This window comes from Macaca mulatta, chromosome 16 (assembly GCF_049350105.2).
Source record: "Macaca mulatta isolate MMU2019108-1 chromosome 16, T2T-MMU8v2.0, whole genome shotgun sequence".
Taxonomy (NCBI): domain Eukaryota; kingdom Metazoa; phylum Chordata; class Mammalia; order Primates; family Cercopithecidae; genus Macaca; species Macaca mulatta.
In genome coordinates, this window is record NC_133421.1 from 3,205,880 (window position 1) to 3,221,907 (window position 16,028).

The 16,028-nt window shown below is 49.0% G+C and overlaps 1 protein-coding gene across 1 annotated transcript in view; it reads right to left on the minus strand.

Moving 5' to 3' along the window:
• Positions 1 to 293: 293 nt before the first annotated feature.
• Positions 294 to 16,028, minus strand: part of PRPF8 (pre-mRNA processing factor 8) — a 37,118-nt gene continuing 21,383 nt past the window's right edge. Inside the window, exons 25-43 of the mRNA XM_015118186.3 lie at positions 11,923 to 12,170; positions 11,629 to 11,808; positions 11,286 to 11,421; positions 11,016 to 11,185; positions 10,721 to 10,850; positions 10,451 to 10,597; positions 10,109 to 10,269; positions 9,631 to 9,822; positions 8,824 to 9,061; positions 8,556 to 8,684; positions 6,944 to 7,057; positions 6,691 to 6,864; positions 5,640 to 5,833; positions 3,744 to 3,983; positions 3,507 to 3,648; positions 1,319 to 1,459; positions 1,080 to 1,219; positions 774 to 976; positions 294 to 622 (exon numbers count right to left, since the gene is read on the minus strand). Of these exons, the coding sequence (XP_014973672.1) occupies positions 468 to 622; positions 774 to 976; positions 1,080 to 1,219; positions 1,319 to 1,459; positions 3,507 to 3,648; positions 3,744 to 3,983; positions 5,640 to 5,833; positions 6,691 to 6,864; positions 6,944 to 7,057; positions 8,556 to 8,684; positions 8,824 to 9,061; positions 9,631 to 9,822; positions 10,109 to 10,269; positions 10,451 to 10,597; positions 10,721 to 10,850; positions 11,016 to 11,185; positions 11,286 to 11,421; positions 11,629 to 11,808; positions 11,923 to 12,170 (3,234 nt within the window). The 3' untranslated portion in view covers positions 294 to 467. The remainder of the gene's footprint in view (positions 623 to 773; positions 977 to 1,079; positions 1,220 to 1,318; positions 1,460 to 3,506; positions 3,649 to 3,743; positions 3,984 to 5,639; positions 5,834 to 6,690; positions 6,865 to 6,943; positions 7,058 to 8,555; positions 8,685 to 8,823; positions 9,062 to 9,630; positions 9,823 to 10,108; positions 10,270 to 10,450; positions 10,598 to 10,720; positions 10,851 to 11,015; positions 11,186 to 11,285; positions 11,422 to 11,628; positions 11,809 to 11,922; positions 12,171 to 16,028) is intronic.

Sequence of the window (16,028 nt, forward strand, 5' to 3'; positions counted from 1 at the left end):
AATGTGGTCAAGGCAGCGGAGTGTGAAAGCCCAGCCCCGCCTCAGGTCTCCACTGAGTCCAGGGGCTATCTACCCCAAAGCCCTGAATAGGAAGGTGGCCTCATACTCCCCCTTCACAGCGAGCCCAGCATCTTGCTGTAAACCGCCCCAGTCCAGTCATACCTGGGGCTGGCTTGGAGGCGGCGCAGGCTGCATGAGGCAGGAGCCCTGTTAACTTTGGCTGTTTCCTTCTCCTGTTAGACCTAAATCCAGAATTTGGGTTCGGGGGGAAAAAAAACAAACAGCCCCTGAACTCCTATTTATACAAAATTTATTATTATATTTTATTCAGGATGACAAGCCATCAGGAGGTCAACAACACAACAAGCACAGACAGAGGGAGAGGCCAAGCTGCTGAATGTCAGCGGCCTGTCTGGAGGGGCTGAGGCTCCGGCCTCAGGAGGCTGAAGCTGGAGGCAGGGAAACAGCTAGGCATAGAGGTCCTCCCGGTCCGCAGAGTAAACCTCCCCCTCCTGCAGGAGGGCGAAGTTGAGGAAGTGGGAAGGCCTGTGCACCTCGTGGTAGAACTCTTTGGGGTTCGCCAGCTGCAGCTCGTATTTCATGTTGGGGTCATGCCGAACACCTTCGGGGAGAAGGAAACAGCCAGCGTCAACAGGGCTCCCGCCTCATGCAGCCGGCACCACCTCCAAGCCAGCCAGGCCCCAAGTGTGATGGGCGATGGCCTCACCTTATCACTACTGCTGTCCCCACGTCCCCAGGCTCCTCCCACTTACCCATAAAGTTGTAGTTCCACGAGGACTGGGCAGGGACCATGAAGAAGCCAAGGAAGCGGTCCGACAGCAACATCTGGACCCTCTCATAGTGTGAAGGCAGGTAGCCCTTGGGGTTGTTGCCCTTGTCTGTGTTCTGGCGGCCCCATTCGTAGCCACTGGGGGTCAGCTTGTAGGCCGTCAGTGTACAGGAGCCTGGTGTGAAGCTGGGGGAGGGACGAGGACGGAGTAACAGCTCAGGTCACTATTCTGGGCCCTGGCCTGCAATCCCTGCCCCACCATACTTCCTCCCAAGGAGCCCAGGCCCACCTGCACGTGATGATAATGGTCTTCTCGCCATCCCAAGATGGGTTGTCAGCCATGATCTTGGCATGGGTGGTGACATCCTGGGGTGATAATTGCGGGGACTCATTGGGCTGAGTGTGGATCCAACCTAAGGGTTCCATCTCCTATAGGTAAAGAGGAGTACAGAGCTCTTCAGAATCCCATCTGCAGACAGGAATCGCACCAGCTTTTCCACATTCCCAGGCTCCATCACTTTCCATTACCTTGAGGTACTCATGCTGGGGCAGCTGGCCAGGCAGGTGCACGGTCTGGTGAGTGCCCCACTGTGGCACCATCACGATGCAGCGTATCTCCTTCACCTGGGGGTTATCTGGTGGGCTCACCCCATACAGGTATCCTGCAATCTGGAGACAAAGGGGTCAGGAACCAAAACTCTTCTTAGTACCAGCTCAGAGTTGGAGCTGCCAGCCCTCTGTTTTCCTTCCTTCCCCCAAGAACAAGGACAGTTTCTTAAAACATGATCAGAACCCCCTGTATCAGAATCAGCTGCGGTGCTTGTTCAAAATGTTAAACATGGACCTCATCTCGGACTTCCCACATCAGGACCTCCTGCGTGGGGTCCAGGAATCTGCACTGCTCACAAGCTCCCCAGCTGATTATTAAGTATAGCATTCATAAGCAAATGAGCATACAAACCTCCAGCTCAGTGTATTTTCACAAACTGAGAACATCTGGAAATCCAGCACTTGGTGCTATTTTAAATTTTACATTATCACCAAGTAAGAGGATCTGTTTACTATAAACTCACCCACACAGGATATTAACAGTCTTCTCAAATTTGCCAACCTGACAGCCACTAATAGTGGGTTTTTTTTTTTTTTGAGGCGGAGTCTCGCTCTGTCGTCCAGGCTGGAGTGCAGTGGCGCGATCTCGGCTCACTGCAAGCTCCGCCTCCCGGGTTCACGCCATTCTCCTGCCTCAGCCTCCCGAGTAGCTGGGACTACAGGCGCCGCCACCACGCCCGGCTAATTTTTTGTATTTTTAGTAGAGACGGGGTTTCACTGTATTAGCCAGGATGGTCTCGATCTCCTGACCTCGTGATCCGCCCGTCTCGGCCTCCCAAAGTGCTGGGATTACAGGCTTGAGCCACCGCGCCCGGCAATAGTGGGTTTTTTTGAGATGGAGTCTCACTCTGTTGGCAAGGCTGGAGCGCAGTGGTGTGATCTCAGCTCACTACAACCTCCACCTCCTGGGTTCAAGCAATTCTGCGTCAGCCTCCTGAGTAGCTGGGACTACAGGCACATGCCACCACGCCCCACTAATTTTCATATATTTCATAGAGACAGGGTTCTGCCATGTTGGCCACGCTGGTCTTGAACTCCTGACCTCAAGTGATCCACCGGCCTCGGCCCAAAATGATGTTTTATAAACTATGAATATCCCTGATACACTAGTAAAGTTATGTATCTTTTCTCTTTTTTGAAGCAGGGTATCACTCTGTCACCCAGGTTAGCATGCAGTGACATGATCTCAGCTCACTACACTCACCACTCTCCAGGATCAGGTGATCTTCCCACCTCAGGCTCCTGAGTAGCTGAGATTACAGGTGTGGGCCACCATGCCTAGCTAGTTTCTTAATTTTTTTGTAGAGACAGCATTTCGTCATGTTGCCCAGGCTGGTCTCGAACTCCTGGGCTCAAAAGATCTGCCCACTTCAGCCTCCCACAATGCTGGGATTAGTCATGAGCCAGTGCGCCCCGCCTGGAGTGCAGTGGTCATCAAAGCTCACTGCTTTGGTTCAAGCAACCTCAGCCTCCTGAGTATATGGGACTACAGGCAAAGGTTTTTTTTTTTTTTTTTTTTTTTTTTTTTAGATGGAGTCTTCCTCTGTTGCCTAGACTGGAGTGCAGTGACACGATCTTGGCTCACTGCAATCTCCCCCACCTGGGTTCAAGCAATTCTCCTGTCTCAGCCTCCCTAGTAGCTGCAACTACAGGCGCATGCCACCATGCCTGGCTAATTTTTTGCATTTTTAGTAGAGACGGGGTTTCACCATATTGGTCAGGCTGGTCTTGAGCTCCTGACCTCAGGTGATCCACCACCTCGGCCTCCCAAAGTGCTGGGATTACAGGCATTAGCCACTGTGCCCAGCCTAGTGTTGGGATTACAGGCGTGAGCCACCATGCACATCTGGTCAGGAATTTGTTTCTGACCATATCTATTCTCTTCCAAATACTATCAGGTTAATACTACATTTACTACCTTCTCTCAGCTGCCACAGCTTTTGCTATCTCATGGGGCCAAAACCCGCCTCGTTGTTTTGGCTATCCTTGCATAATTACTCATCCATGAATCTTGAAACCAGCATCTCAAGTTCTAGACAATCTCAGGTCGGTGTTTTAGGCACAAAATGTGTTGGGCACACACTGTGGCCTGAGTCCACTTACTCACTTGGGCCCGAAGGTCAGATATGCAGATGAACTTCTTAAGCACATTCTTGGGAAGGATGTAGGTGTAGCCAGTCTCCTTGATGTCGTCAGATGAAACATAGATGTGATTGGTCCTTAGGTGCAGGTTGGCAGCAGAGATGGCCCTAAAAACGTGTAGGGAGTGTCAGCATCGCTCAGCCCAGCACCTTAGGTAGTGCAGCCGGCCTTTCCATCCCCACCCTCTTGCCCCTCACAGTACCTGACCCTCCACTCAGTCTTGGATGAGAAAGTCTGGGTCTCATAGTTGCTGGTGGTGGAGGTGATGATCTCATCGCCATGCTTGTTGACAGTGCGAGTCTGTGTTGCCGTGAGCTGCGACTGTTCCTTGGTCTGCTTCTCGATCTCAGCAATCTGCTGCCGCTGCTGTGACGGTGCCGAGATCTCCATACCCAGGATGATGTCTCGAATTTCCGATTGGGTCAGTGATGCCACATTCACACTGTGGGGACGGTGTGGGTTATATTAAAAGGATCCCTTCCCCTTGGTCACTTCTGCCTCAATGGAAAGGGTGTAACTTGGTAGGACAGGGCAGCCTATACTCACGCCCCAGACAATCCACAAGAGCTGCTTCTACAGGAAGTGTGAAACGGAGGCATACTAACACTTCCAAGATTCGTCAGATCCAAGCGGGACAGCACACGGCGTGTGCACCTTGCCACTGTTTAGCATCCATACACCCCACGCTTCCCTGACCAAAACAATGCTCTGGCACGGAACACTTCTCAGAAATGGAAACCCCAGAAACCCTACAATACTGGTTCTTAATCAGAGATGGTATTGTCAGTCACCCTATGAACAGTTTGGGTTGCCACGATGACAGGGAGGGAGACGAGGAGAGGAAGGTGTGTGTGTGTGTGTGTGTGTTGGTAGCAGTGTCAGATACTTAGGGTCTCGGATGTTCAAACTTCTTACCATGTATGGACAGTAAAGAAATGCCCTGTTCAAAATGGCAACAGTGAGAAATAACGGCCAAGAGTCAGAATGAAGCCCTAAAACACAGACGCTTCTCATACTATTGAAAGACACTGGCCGGGCGCGGTGGCTCAAGCCTGTAATCCCAGCACTTTGGGAGGCTGAGGCGGGCGGATCACGAGGTCAGGAGATCGAGACCATCCTGGCTAACACAGTGAAACCCCATCACTACTAAAAATACAAAAACATTAGCCGGGCGAGGTGGCGGCGCCTGTACTCCCAGCTACTCGGGAGGCTGAGACAGGAGAATGGCGTGAACCCGGGAGGCGGAGCCTGCAGTGAGCCGAGATCTGGCCACTGCACTCCAGCCTGGGCGACAGAGCGAGACTCCGTCTCAAAAAAAAACAAAAAAAACAAACAAACAAAAAGAAAGACACTGCTGTATCTCTCTTCTATGAGACTGTCAGATAATTTCTTTCCTTGTTTTCAAGATAGGGTCTTGCTCTGTCACTCAGGCAGGAGTACAGTGGCATAATCATGGCTCACTGCAGCTTCAAACTCCCGGGCTCAAGCAAGCCTCTTGCCTCAGCCTCCATGAAGCTGGCACTACAGGCGTGCACCACCACACCTGTTTTAAATTTTTTCTTTTGTAGAGATACGGTCAGTCTCTTTTGTTGATCAGGCTGGTTTCAACTCCTGGCTCATGCAATCCTCCCACCGCGGCCTCCCAAAGTGCTGGTATTACTAGCATGAGCACTCAAGCCCGGCCAAGACTCGATAATTTACTGATAAACTTTTCTTTTTTTTTTTTGAGACAGAGTCTCACTCTTGTCACCCAGGCTGGAGTGCAGTGGCGCAATCTTGGCTCACTGCAACATCCGCCCTCAAGGTTCAAGCAATTTTCCTGCCTCAGCCTCCCAAGTAGCTGGGATCACAGGCGAGTGCCACCACACCTGGCTAATTTTTGTATTTTTAGTAGAGACGGGGTTTTACCATGTTGGCCAGGATGGTTTCAAACTCCTGACCTCAAATGATCTACCCACCTCAGCCTCCCAAAGTGCTGGGATTACAGGCATGCGCCACTGTACCTGGCCTTCTTGAGAAACTTGTAAGCCTAAATGCTTCCAAACCCCAGAAAACCATATACAGACCTCCTATCTGTCTCCCCACCAGCACTGCTCACTTGTTTTTCTTGCCGTAGTCAGCCAAGATCAGATCCTTGAGCTGCACCTCGACCTTGATCCACTCTTCATCAGTCAGAGTGGGCCAGATGTGGTGTGGTTCTGTAATAGTAGTCTTGTCTGGCTTCAGGATCACTTTTGCCCGGTCATTGTTTACATGTAGGGCACGCAGAATCAGGATGAGACGGGAGAAGGCCTAGGAAAAGATTTGGAAGAGTGAGGTAGGTCAGCTGCTTGAGGCTCTCCCACTTTAATCCTAACCTTTCATGAAACTCAAATTTTTTTTTTTTTTTTTTTTGAGACGGAGTCTCGCTCTGTCGCTCAGGCTGGGGTGCAGTGGCGCAATCTCAGCTCACTGCAAGCTCCATCTCCCGGGTTCATGCCATTCTCTTGCCTCAGCCTTTGGAGTAGCTGGGATTACAGACACCTGCCAGCACGCCTGGCTAATTTTTTGTATTTTTAGTAGAGATGGAGTTTCACCCTGTTAGCCAGGATGGTCTCAATCTCCTGACCTCGTGATCCACCCACCTCGGCCTCCCAAAGTATTGGGATTACAGGCGTGAGCCATCGCGCCTGGCCTTTTTTATTTATTTATTTTTCTTGAGACAGTCTCACTCTGTTGCCCAGGCTGGAGTGCAATGGTACCATCTCGACTCATGCAACCTCTGCCTCCTGGGTTCCGGTGATTCTGGTGCCTCAGCCTCCCAAGTAGCTGGGACTACAGGCACGTCCCACCACACCCGGCTAATTTTTTTTGTATTTTTAGTAGAGATGGGGTCTCGTCATGTTGGCCAGCCTGGTCTCAAACTCCTGACCTCAGGTGATTCACCCACCTCAGCCTCCCAAAGTGCTGGGATTACAGGTGTGAGCCACTGCGCCCGGCCCCAAGAGTTAATTTTTAACTTTAAGGTCTTAAACCCTCATGACAGTCAAGAGTTCCCACCCAATCTATAGGCTAAAAATGTGAAAACGGAAAAAACCTAAGACACAGGATCTTCTCCTGACCCTAAACCCGCTCCTCCTCCAGCGACCTTCTCTTCCCGAGGTTCGTACCGTGTAAGATGAAATAGTCTTGAGCCAGTCATCGTAGAGGTTGAAGAGAACCATCTGGGGCTCAGTGGCTTTAAGGATGAGATCCCCAAACTTTTCCACCTTGAGACACGCCTGGAAAGGGAGCTGGAGCTCCGATCCTTTGATGACAATATTGGGGAAGTCCAGTAAGTGCACCTAAGACAAGATCAAGTCCAAGATGAGAAACGGCCTAAAGGTCTCAGTTTCTTTTCTTCTACCCCACCCACCCTCTTACCTCCAGTGGGTCCAGCATGCCCTTCCTGGTGACAATGATCTGCTTGGGCTGTTCCTCCACAGGCAGAGATCGGATCAGGGCGGCCACCTCCTCAGCTGTCTTCCACTTAGCCAACTTAAAAGCAAGAGAGAAGAAAATCGAAATTTAGTCTCTACCCTCCTAGATCAACTAGAACAGAATATCCTAGTTTTGAAACAATCCAACTATGTTTCTACTGAACGCTGGTGTTAAACGTTAGGCACTTAGAAGGTAGAAGAGTATCAAACGGCCGTGTCCAATGACCAGGCTGACGGCCCCTTTCAACAAGACAATACCACACGCTGACACGAGTATGTGCTAAACCATATACTGCATTACGGAGTTCAGGAGCAAAATAAATTAAGGCTACTAGGATCAGAAAAAAGCTGCACAAAAAAACGTGTCTTAAGGAGGGACTGTGATTAACAGAGCAAAGAGGGGAGTTCATTCTAGAAAGAAAAATACGAGCAAAACACAGATGTGGAGATGAGCATCGGGGTTTGGGCTACTAAGATCCTGGACTGACTGTAAGAGGAAATATGCTATAAATGTAAAGGAAGAGAAACTGGCTGGACAGATACAGCCCAGCCAGATGTTGAATGTCTAGGAAGCTAAAGAAGAGTTAATTCAGCAAGAGTTCTGAGGTAGAGAAGAGACTGAGTCAAAGTGGATGTTTCAAGAATAAGTGTTGCCTTTAGAAAAATGATTTTTTTTTTTTTTTTTTTTTTTTTTTGAGACGGAGTCTCTCGCTTTGTCACCCGGGCTGGAGTGCAGTGGCCGGATCTCAGCTCACTGCAAGCTCCGCCTCCCGGGTTTACGCCATTCTCCTGCCTCAGCCTCCCGAGTAGCTGGGACTACAGGCGCCCGCCACCTCGCCCGGCTAGTTTTTTGTATTTTTTAGTAGAGACGGGGTTTCACCGGGTTAGCCAGGATGGTCTCGATCTCCTGACCTCGTGATCCACCCGTCTCGGCCTCCCAAAGTGCTGGGATTACAGGCTTGAGCCACCGCGCCCGGCCTAGAAAAATGATTTTTGATAGCCCTGTTCAAGAAAGGTTAGAAATTCAGGAAACAAGGCCGGGCGCGGTGGCTCAAGCCTGTAATCCCAGCACTTTGGGAGGCCGAGACGGGCGGATCACGAGGTCAGGAGATCGAGACCATCCTGGCTAACACGGTGAAACCCCGTCTCTACTAAAAATACAAAAAACTAGCCAGGCGAGGTGGCGGCGCCTGTAGTCCCAGCTACTCGGGAGGCTGAGGCAGGAGAATGGCGTAAACCCGGGAGGCGGAGCTTGCAGTGAGCTGAGATCCGGCCACTGTACTCCAGCCTGGGTGACAGAGCAAGACTCCGTCTCAAAAAAAAAAAAAAAAAAAAAAAAAGAAAAAGAAATTCAGGAAACAGACCAGCTGGAAGGGAACGAAGCACCTCATATACTCTTGGACCTCCCACAGAATACTTCCCAAGGAATTTAGGGGATAAGTCCAAATGAGATGTTCTCAGCCTTTCATCTAACAAACCAGTAAATACTACCCAGTCCACCCCAAGAATAAGAGGCAACATGGTTCTATGGCCTCTTCATCTTTAAACCTGCTCACCTGCCCCAAACGCTTCTGTCCCGCCCACACAGATGTGTGGATTATCTTGAGGAACAGCTGCCCTGTGCGTGGGTTGAAGATGAAGATGGCTCCGTTGATGGGCTTGGTTGTCAAATTCCCTTCAAAGGTCTAGAGAAGGACTGCATTTGTTAGCATGGCCTACACATCACCACCCTGCCTCCTTCCCAGCATATGTACACACTGAGCCCATTACCCTCCCACAGCCCTGTACAGAGTCCCGCACCCATACACTGCTGGTAACACTCACCTTGTGAATAGTCACTCTGTAGACGTTGGTGTCATCCACAAACCAGATAATCTGGTTGGAGAAGAGCTCACCATAGTTCTGAGAAGATAAATAAGGCTCAGTGGGCTCAGATGAATACAGCTGTAACCCCTTGCGGATCCGTTCACGTAACACGTACAGGGCAGGGTTTGCCTTCATGATCTTGGCCATGGCCTGCTGGATGAGAGGCTTGCTGCCTGGGAACCAGTTTCCATAGGCACTGGGAAGGTAAAAGGGTCAAGAAAAGTTAAGACCAGGCTGATAGCCCCAGAAACAAGACAAACTGCAACTCTACGGAGGAAGAAAGACTGTTGGCCAGGCTGACAACACTCTGCTCATGTGTACATACAGGCTGGAGAAGAGAATCAGTGACCCACAGGAGGAATGGGCCACTTTCCCTCACTCAGGTGAAGTAAAAAAGTATGACTACATTAAAGTATGGGGCTAATGGAAAATACATGGATTGTGTGTGTGTGTGTGTGTGAGACAAGAGTCTCGCACAGGCTGGAGTGCAGTGGCACAATCTCGGCTCACTGCAACCTCCGCTTCCTGGGTTCAAGCAATTCTCCCAACTCAGCCTTCCGAGAAGCTGGGACTACAGGTGCGGACCACCACGTCCAGCTAATTTTTTGTATTTTGGTAGAGATGGGATTTCACCATGTTGCCCAGACTGGTCTCAAACTCCCAAGCTCAGGCAATCTGCCCACCTCGGCCTCCCAAAATGCTGGGATCACAGGTATGAGCCACTGCGCCTGGCCTGAAAATACATGGTTCTGAGCCTCAACTCACCTGTGCAAGTTATAGGCCAGGTCGATGGCAATGAGTACACCTGTGGGCGAAGGGTAGATACTCATGTTGTCCGTGGTGTAGTCCAGGAACTTGGCCCGGGCGTAGCGCTCAATGTCGTGGGAATCATAGTCCCCCCAGCGCAACTGGATGTCAATCCAGTATTTCTGGGTGGTGGTGCTGTCCATCACATCCCTGAAGATGAAGAGGGTTCAAGCTTCTAGGAACCCATGGGCATAACCAATGCCCCCAGAACCACTTAAATCCCAACACCATCCCACCCACTCCACCAACTTGTTCCAGATCAGCAAGACCCCAGAGAATCAGCAGCTCTGACTAAGGGTGTTGACAGGCTCCAGGGGTAGCACTGGCTCCAAGTTTGAAACAAAGGCAGACAGGGACAATTCCTAAAGTTGCAGTGCTAGAAGAAAAGGAAAACTAAAGTTCCTGGCTGCCCAGGGCTGGGTCCTGAGGCACTTACTTGGAGTCAGCCAGCAATGAGGGCCGGGAGACGTTCCACTTATAGGAGGCAAAGAGCAGGATATCTGCACAGGAAGAGTTCATCTTATATGACTTTCGGGGATGGATTGTCTCCTTTTGTACTGTCTCAATTTCCAGTGCATCGAGTTCCTGGTCAAACACCTGAAGGAAAAGATGGAGACATTAAGACTTGTTAAGGAAGCCCAATTAAAATCAGAGTTTGTAGAATACGATAATGAGGCAATAGGAGTCTCATCCTCAGAGCTTCCAAGGTGGATTTCCCATATGCAAAAGGGCAAGCTGAGCCGACTCTCTAGCACCCTCTCCCTCGATTCCAGCCCACCTGACACAAGTCCATAACGATGCTCTCATGGATCTTCTGCCACAAGTGAGCTCGGAAGATCTGGATGAGAGAGATCTTCAGCGTGGGGATCTTGCCGTGCATGAAGATACCCGTCAGGTCTAGCTGCACCTGAAAGCCTACGTATACCTGCCAGGAAAACGACAATGGGACATTAGAGATCGAGAGACTCGGGTGCTCATGACATAACCAAGGCAAGAAGAAACAACTATTTTTAGCTTCCTATCTCCAGCGTCTATCAATCACACTCACATTGGCTCGATTGATGGTTGGGGACCACCAGAGGGTGAATCTACGATTGGGAATCTGGTTCAATCCTGATCGCTGAGCATTAGTTAGCTTCTTCCACTTCATAGACTCCTCAAAGCCACTGGCCTTCTCCCTGGGGAGCAAGAGATACTGGTGAGGTGATATCCTGCCATCTCCCAGCACCCTGCTGACCTCCTGGAGGTGGCTGTCTGGGGAACACCATAGGAAATCACAGAGGTACACAAGAGATGAGCTCAAAGGGTTGTGACAGGTCCTTCTAAGAGAGGAGAATCCTCACCAGAAAAGCCCCTCCCAGGTAGGGAAGTAAGTGCCCTTAAAGAGTGTGTGTTCCAGAATGCCTTCCACACCACCCAGGGCCTGGATCATGTCTGTACGGTAGTTGTTCAGGTTCCAGAGCTTCCCATCATGCCGCTGGTGTGTCCACCAGAATGGATTCTGCTTCAAAACCTAGATAGGAAGGCAGGCACGGTCAAGCTTCTGGGTGCCCCAGTTTCTGGGATAGTCATGGGTTTTCCTGATTCAGGGAAAATCTCCTCCCTCCACATACCTGATACTGCTTAAAGTCAGTTCTGACACGCCAGCCCTTATCATAAGCCAGTGTGTGCCGGTCCTTCTGGAAGAGGGTATTGATTCGTGGAATGCCACGATCCCATGAATCTTCTAGGTCTTCCAAAGTCAGGCGTCTTCCAAAAAAAGAAAGATTCAAGTCAAAACGCAATCTCACATGAGGAGCTCAGCACTCCTTCCTGGCCAAAAGTAATTAGGGTCAGTAGAACCAGCCTTCTCACCTCCATAAAACCATGGCATGCTCTGACCCTGAACTCCACACACAGTCCAAAGGCCACCACCTGCCCCTGCCCCAGGGTTGGCATGCCCTCCTAGATGCCCACCTGTTCTGAGCAATGGCCTCTTGCCTCTTGAGTGCGTATTCAGCCCAGACCCGCTGAGAATCAATGAACTCGCTCTCCCACGGCTGTATGTAGCGGTACAAGTTGGGAATCAGCTGGTCTTCTTCATGGCTCATTCCTGAACGAAAGTGTGTGATACCTACATCTGTCTGCTTGGACCACCTGTTTGGGGTACAACCAAGATTAAAGAAAAAATAAAGCCTAAAACTAAAGAAACACCCACTTCCCTCAGGGCCTAAGCAACAGGCTTTAGAAATATGTTTAACCGGGCTGTACCTGAGGTCGGACTGGGGGATGAGCACATGGCCCATTGAGAGCATGCCAAGTCCACCCAGCTCCTTAGGGGTGTAGAACACAACTGGGGGGAACCGACTTGGCATCTTGGAGTTGAGTCCGATCTTGATGCGTGTCTGGATCTTGTTCTCACACTTTACCAGTAAGTCCAAGAGCTCCTGGGTGTTCACCACAGCCTCCCGAAAGTATGTCATAAGGCCAATCAGAGCTGTATTCCACTTATTCACAATCTAAAGACAGTAGGAAAAAAAGTCAATTACAGATGAGCCAGGGCGGGGAGGGGGGAGACTACTTACTTGATCCAGTTATTTTATCTCTACTACTCAAGAAAGATTTGAGTTCAACATCATTAGTCACTAGGGAAATAGAAAGCAAAATCACAATGAGGCTGGGCGCAGTGGCTCACGCCTATAATCCCAGCACTTTGGGAGGCCAAGGTGGGAGGACTGCTTGAGCCCAGGAGTTGGGAGACCAGCCTGGCCAACATGGCAAAACCCCGTCTCTACTAAAAATACAAAAATTAGCCGGGTGTGGTGGCAGGTGCCTGTAATCCCAGCTACTCAGGAGGCTGAGGCAAGAGAATCATTTGAACCCAGGAGGCAGAGGTTGCAGTGAGCTGAGATCGCACCACTGCACTCCAGCCTGGGAGACAGAGCGAGACTCTGTCTCAAAAAAAAAAAAAAAAGAAAAAGCACACCAGATGGAGCTATACAAAGTAGTGAAGAACACCAGAAATAGAAATAGTATGTGGGTAAAATGCAAAAAATATTTTTTCTCATTTTGCAATTTCTATAAAAGATAAAGGCTGTTCAAAGCAAAAAGAGTAACAAAGTATTATAGCACTTTTAATACATGTACAACTAAAATGTTATGACAAAAATACTACCAAGAGTGGGAGTGGAAGTTAAAGTGTATTATTCTAAGGTTCTTGTACTATATGTTAAGCGATCCGTAGTAGACTAATGGTCACAGTAGATCATGATAAGTGAAGGATGTATACTGTAAATCTTAGAGCAAATAAGAAGAAAAAAACCATGTAGCCAAATAAGTGAAGAGTGGAGATAAAGTCATAAAATAACTAAATTCAGAAGAAGGCATGACAAGAGAAAAACAGAAAAAATAAATTTAAAAAAAATAAGATGATAGATTTAAACTGACCTAATTGCCACATTGATGGTTACATTAACCTTAATTGAGGTATTCAAACCATTTGTAAAGCAAACATTGTCAAACTGGATTTAAATAAAAACGCCGGGCTCGGTGGTTCACACCTGTAATCCCAGCACTTTGGGAGACCAAGGCGGGCCTCGGGGTCAGGAGTTCGAAACCAGCCTGGCCAGCATGGTGAAACCCCGTCTCTACTAAAAATACGAAAATTAGCTGGGCATGGTGGCATGCGCCTGTAGACTCAGTTACTTGGGAGGCTGAGGTAGGAGAATCACTTGAACTTGGGAGGCAGAGGTTGCAGTGAGCCAAGATCACGCCACTACACTCCAGCCTGGGCAACAAAGGGAGAGACTCCATCTCAAAAACAACAAGAAGGCCGGGCGCGGTGGCTCAAGCCTGTAATCCCAGCACTTTGGGAGGCCGAGGCGGGTGGATCACAAGGTCAGGAGATCGAGACTATCCTGGCTAACATGCTGAAACCCCGTCTCTACTAAAAATACAAAAAACTAGCCGGGCGTGGTGGCAGGCGCCTGTAGTCTCAGCTACTTGGGAGGCTGAGGCGGGAGAATGGCGTGAACCCAGGAGGCGGAGCTTGCAGTGAGCCGAGATCACGCCACTGCACTCCAGCCTGGGAGACACAGCGAGACTCCGTCTCAAAAAAAAAAAAACAAAAAAAAAAACAACAACAACAACAACAAAAAGATCCAACTATATGCTGTTGATAGGAAATGAACTTTAATTACAAAGACACAGATTAACAGTAAAAAGATGGAAAAATACACCCATGTAAACACAAAACAAAGCTGGAGTGGCACTACTGATGTTAAAGACTTCAGACCATGGAATACTATCAGGAATACAGAGGGATATTTGATACGATAAAGGAGTCAACTCGTTCAGAAGACCTAATAATCCTAAATACATTATATAACTAATAACAGAATCTAAAAAATGATGGACCTGAAAGAAAATAAACTCACAGCTGTAACTGGAGTTTTCTCTCTGTTTTTGGAGACAGGGTCTTGCTCTGTTGCCCAGGCTGGAGTGCAATGGCACCATCTCCACTCATTGCAGCCTCCACCTCCCAGGCTCAAGAGACTCTCCCACCTCAGCCTCCCAAGTAGCTGGGACTACAGGCATGTACCACCACACCAGCTAATTTCTGTATTTTTTTGTAGAGATGGGGTTTCACTATGTTGCCCAGGCTGGTCTTGATCGAACTCCTGTGTTCAAGCCATCCACCAGCCTCAGCCTCCCAAACTGCTGAGATTACTAGAGATTTCTAATACTCCTCAGTAACCGATAGAAATATACAAAAACTATCACTAAGAATATAGAAGACTTGAGCAATGTAACCAATTGACTGAACCTAACATTTGTACAATACTCAACCTAACAATAGCAGAATATAGATTAACAGATCTTTTCCAGCACACATGGGACAGGCACCACGATAGACTGTATGCTAGGACATCAAAAAATCAGCCCCTGCCAGGCATGGTGGTTCACGCTTGTAATCCCAGCATCCCAGCACTTTGGGAGGCCAAGGCGGGAGGATCACAAGGTCAGGAGATCGAGACCATGCTGGCTAACACAGTGAAACCCCATCAAAAAAAAAAAAAAAAAAAAAAAAGCCAGGCGTGGTGGTGGCGCCTATAGTCCCAGCTACTCGGGAGGCTGAGGCAGGACAATGGCCTGAACCCGGGAGGCAGAGCTTGCAGTGAGCCGAGATCATGCCATTGCACTCCAGCCTGCGCGACAGAGCAAGACTCCATCTCAAAAAAAAAAAAAAAAAAAAGTCAGCCTCAGCCAGATGCAGTAGCTCATGCCCATAATCCTAACTCTTTGGAAAGCTAAGGCGGGAGGATCGCTTGAGCCCAGGAGTTTGAGACCAGCCTAGGCAAGAATGAGACCCCACCTCTAAATTAATTAATTATTTTTTAAAAAAATTTTGGGCCGGGCGCCTTGGCTCAAGCCTGTAATCCTAGCACTTTGGGAGGCTGAGACGGGCGGATCACGAGGTCAGGAGATAGAGAACATCCTGGCTAACACGGTGAAACCCCGTCTCTACTAAAAAAAAAAAAAAAAAAAAAAATTTGATACATTTTTAAAAACTAACATCATATAGAACATGTTTCCTAATCATCATGGAATCAAAGTAGAAACTAATAAGGGAAACCTCCAAATATGTAAACAGCATAATTCAAAACAACCTCAGGTGAAATATGAACTCATAAGGGAAATTAGAATATACTTTTCACGGGCTGGGCATGGTGGCTCATGCCTGCAATCCCAGCACTTTGGGAGGCTGAGGTGGGTGGATCACGAGGTCAGGGATTCCAGACCAGCCTGTCCAACATGGTGAAACCCTGTCTCTACTAAAAATACAAAAATTAGCTGGGCGTGGTGGTGGGTGCCTGTAATCCCAGCTACTCAGGAGGCTGAGGCAGGAAAATTGCTTGAACCCGGGAGGCAGAGGTTACCGTGAGCCAAGATCATGCCACTGCACTCCAGCCTGGGCGACAGAGCGACACTGACACTGTCTCAAACCAAAAAAAAAAAAAACAAAAACCAAAAAACAAAAAACATATGTGTATATATACATACTTTTAACTAAATAAAAACGAAAACACAACATATTAAAATGAGAGGAATGGGGCCAGGGCACAGTGGCTCACATCTGTAATCCCAGCACTTTGGGAAGCCAAGGCAGGTGAATCACGAGGTCAGGAGTTCAAGACCAGCCTGGCCAACATGGTGAAACTCCATCTCTACTAAAAATACAAAAAAAAAAAAAATGAGCTGGGCGTGGTGGCACGCCCCTGTAATCCCAGCTACTCGGGAGGCTGAGGCAGGAGAATTGCTTGAACCAAGTAGGCGGAGGTTGCAGTGAGCCGAGATCGCGTCACTGCACTCCAGCC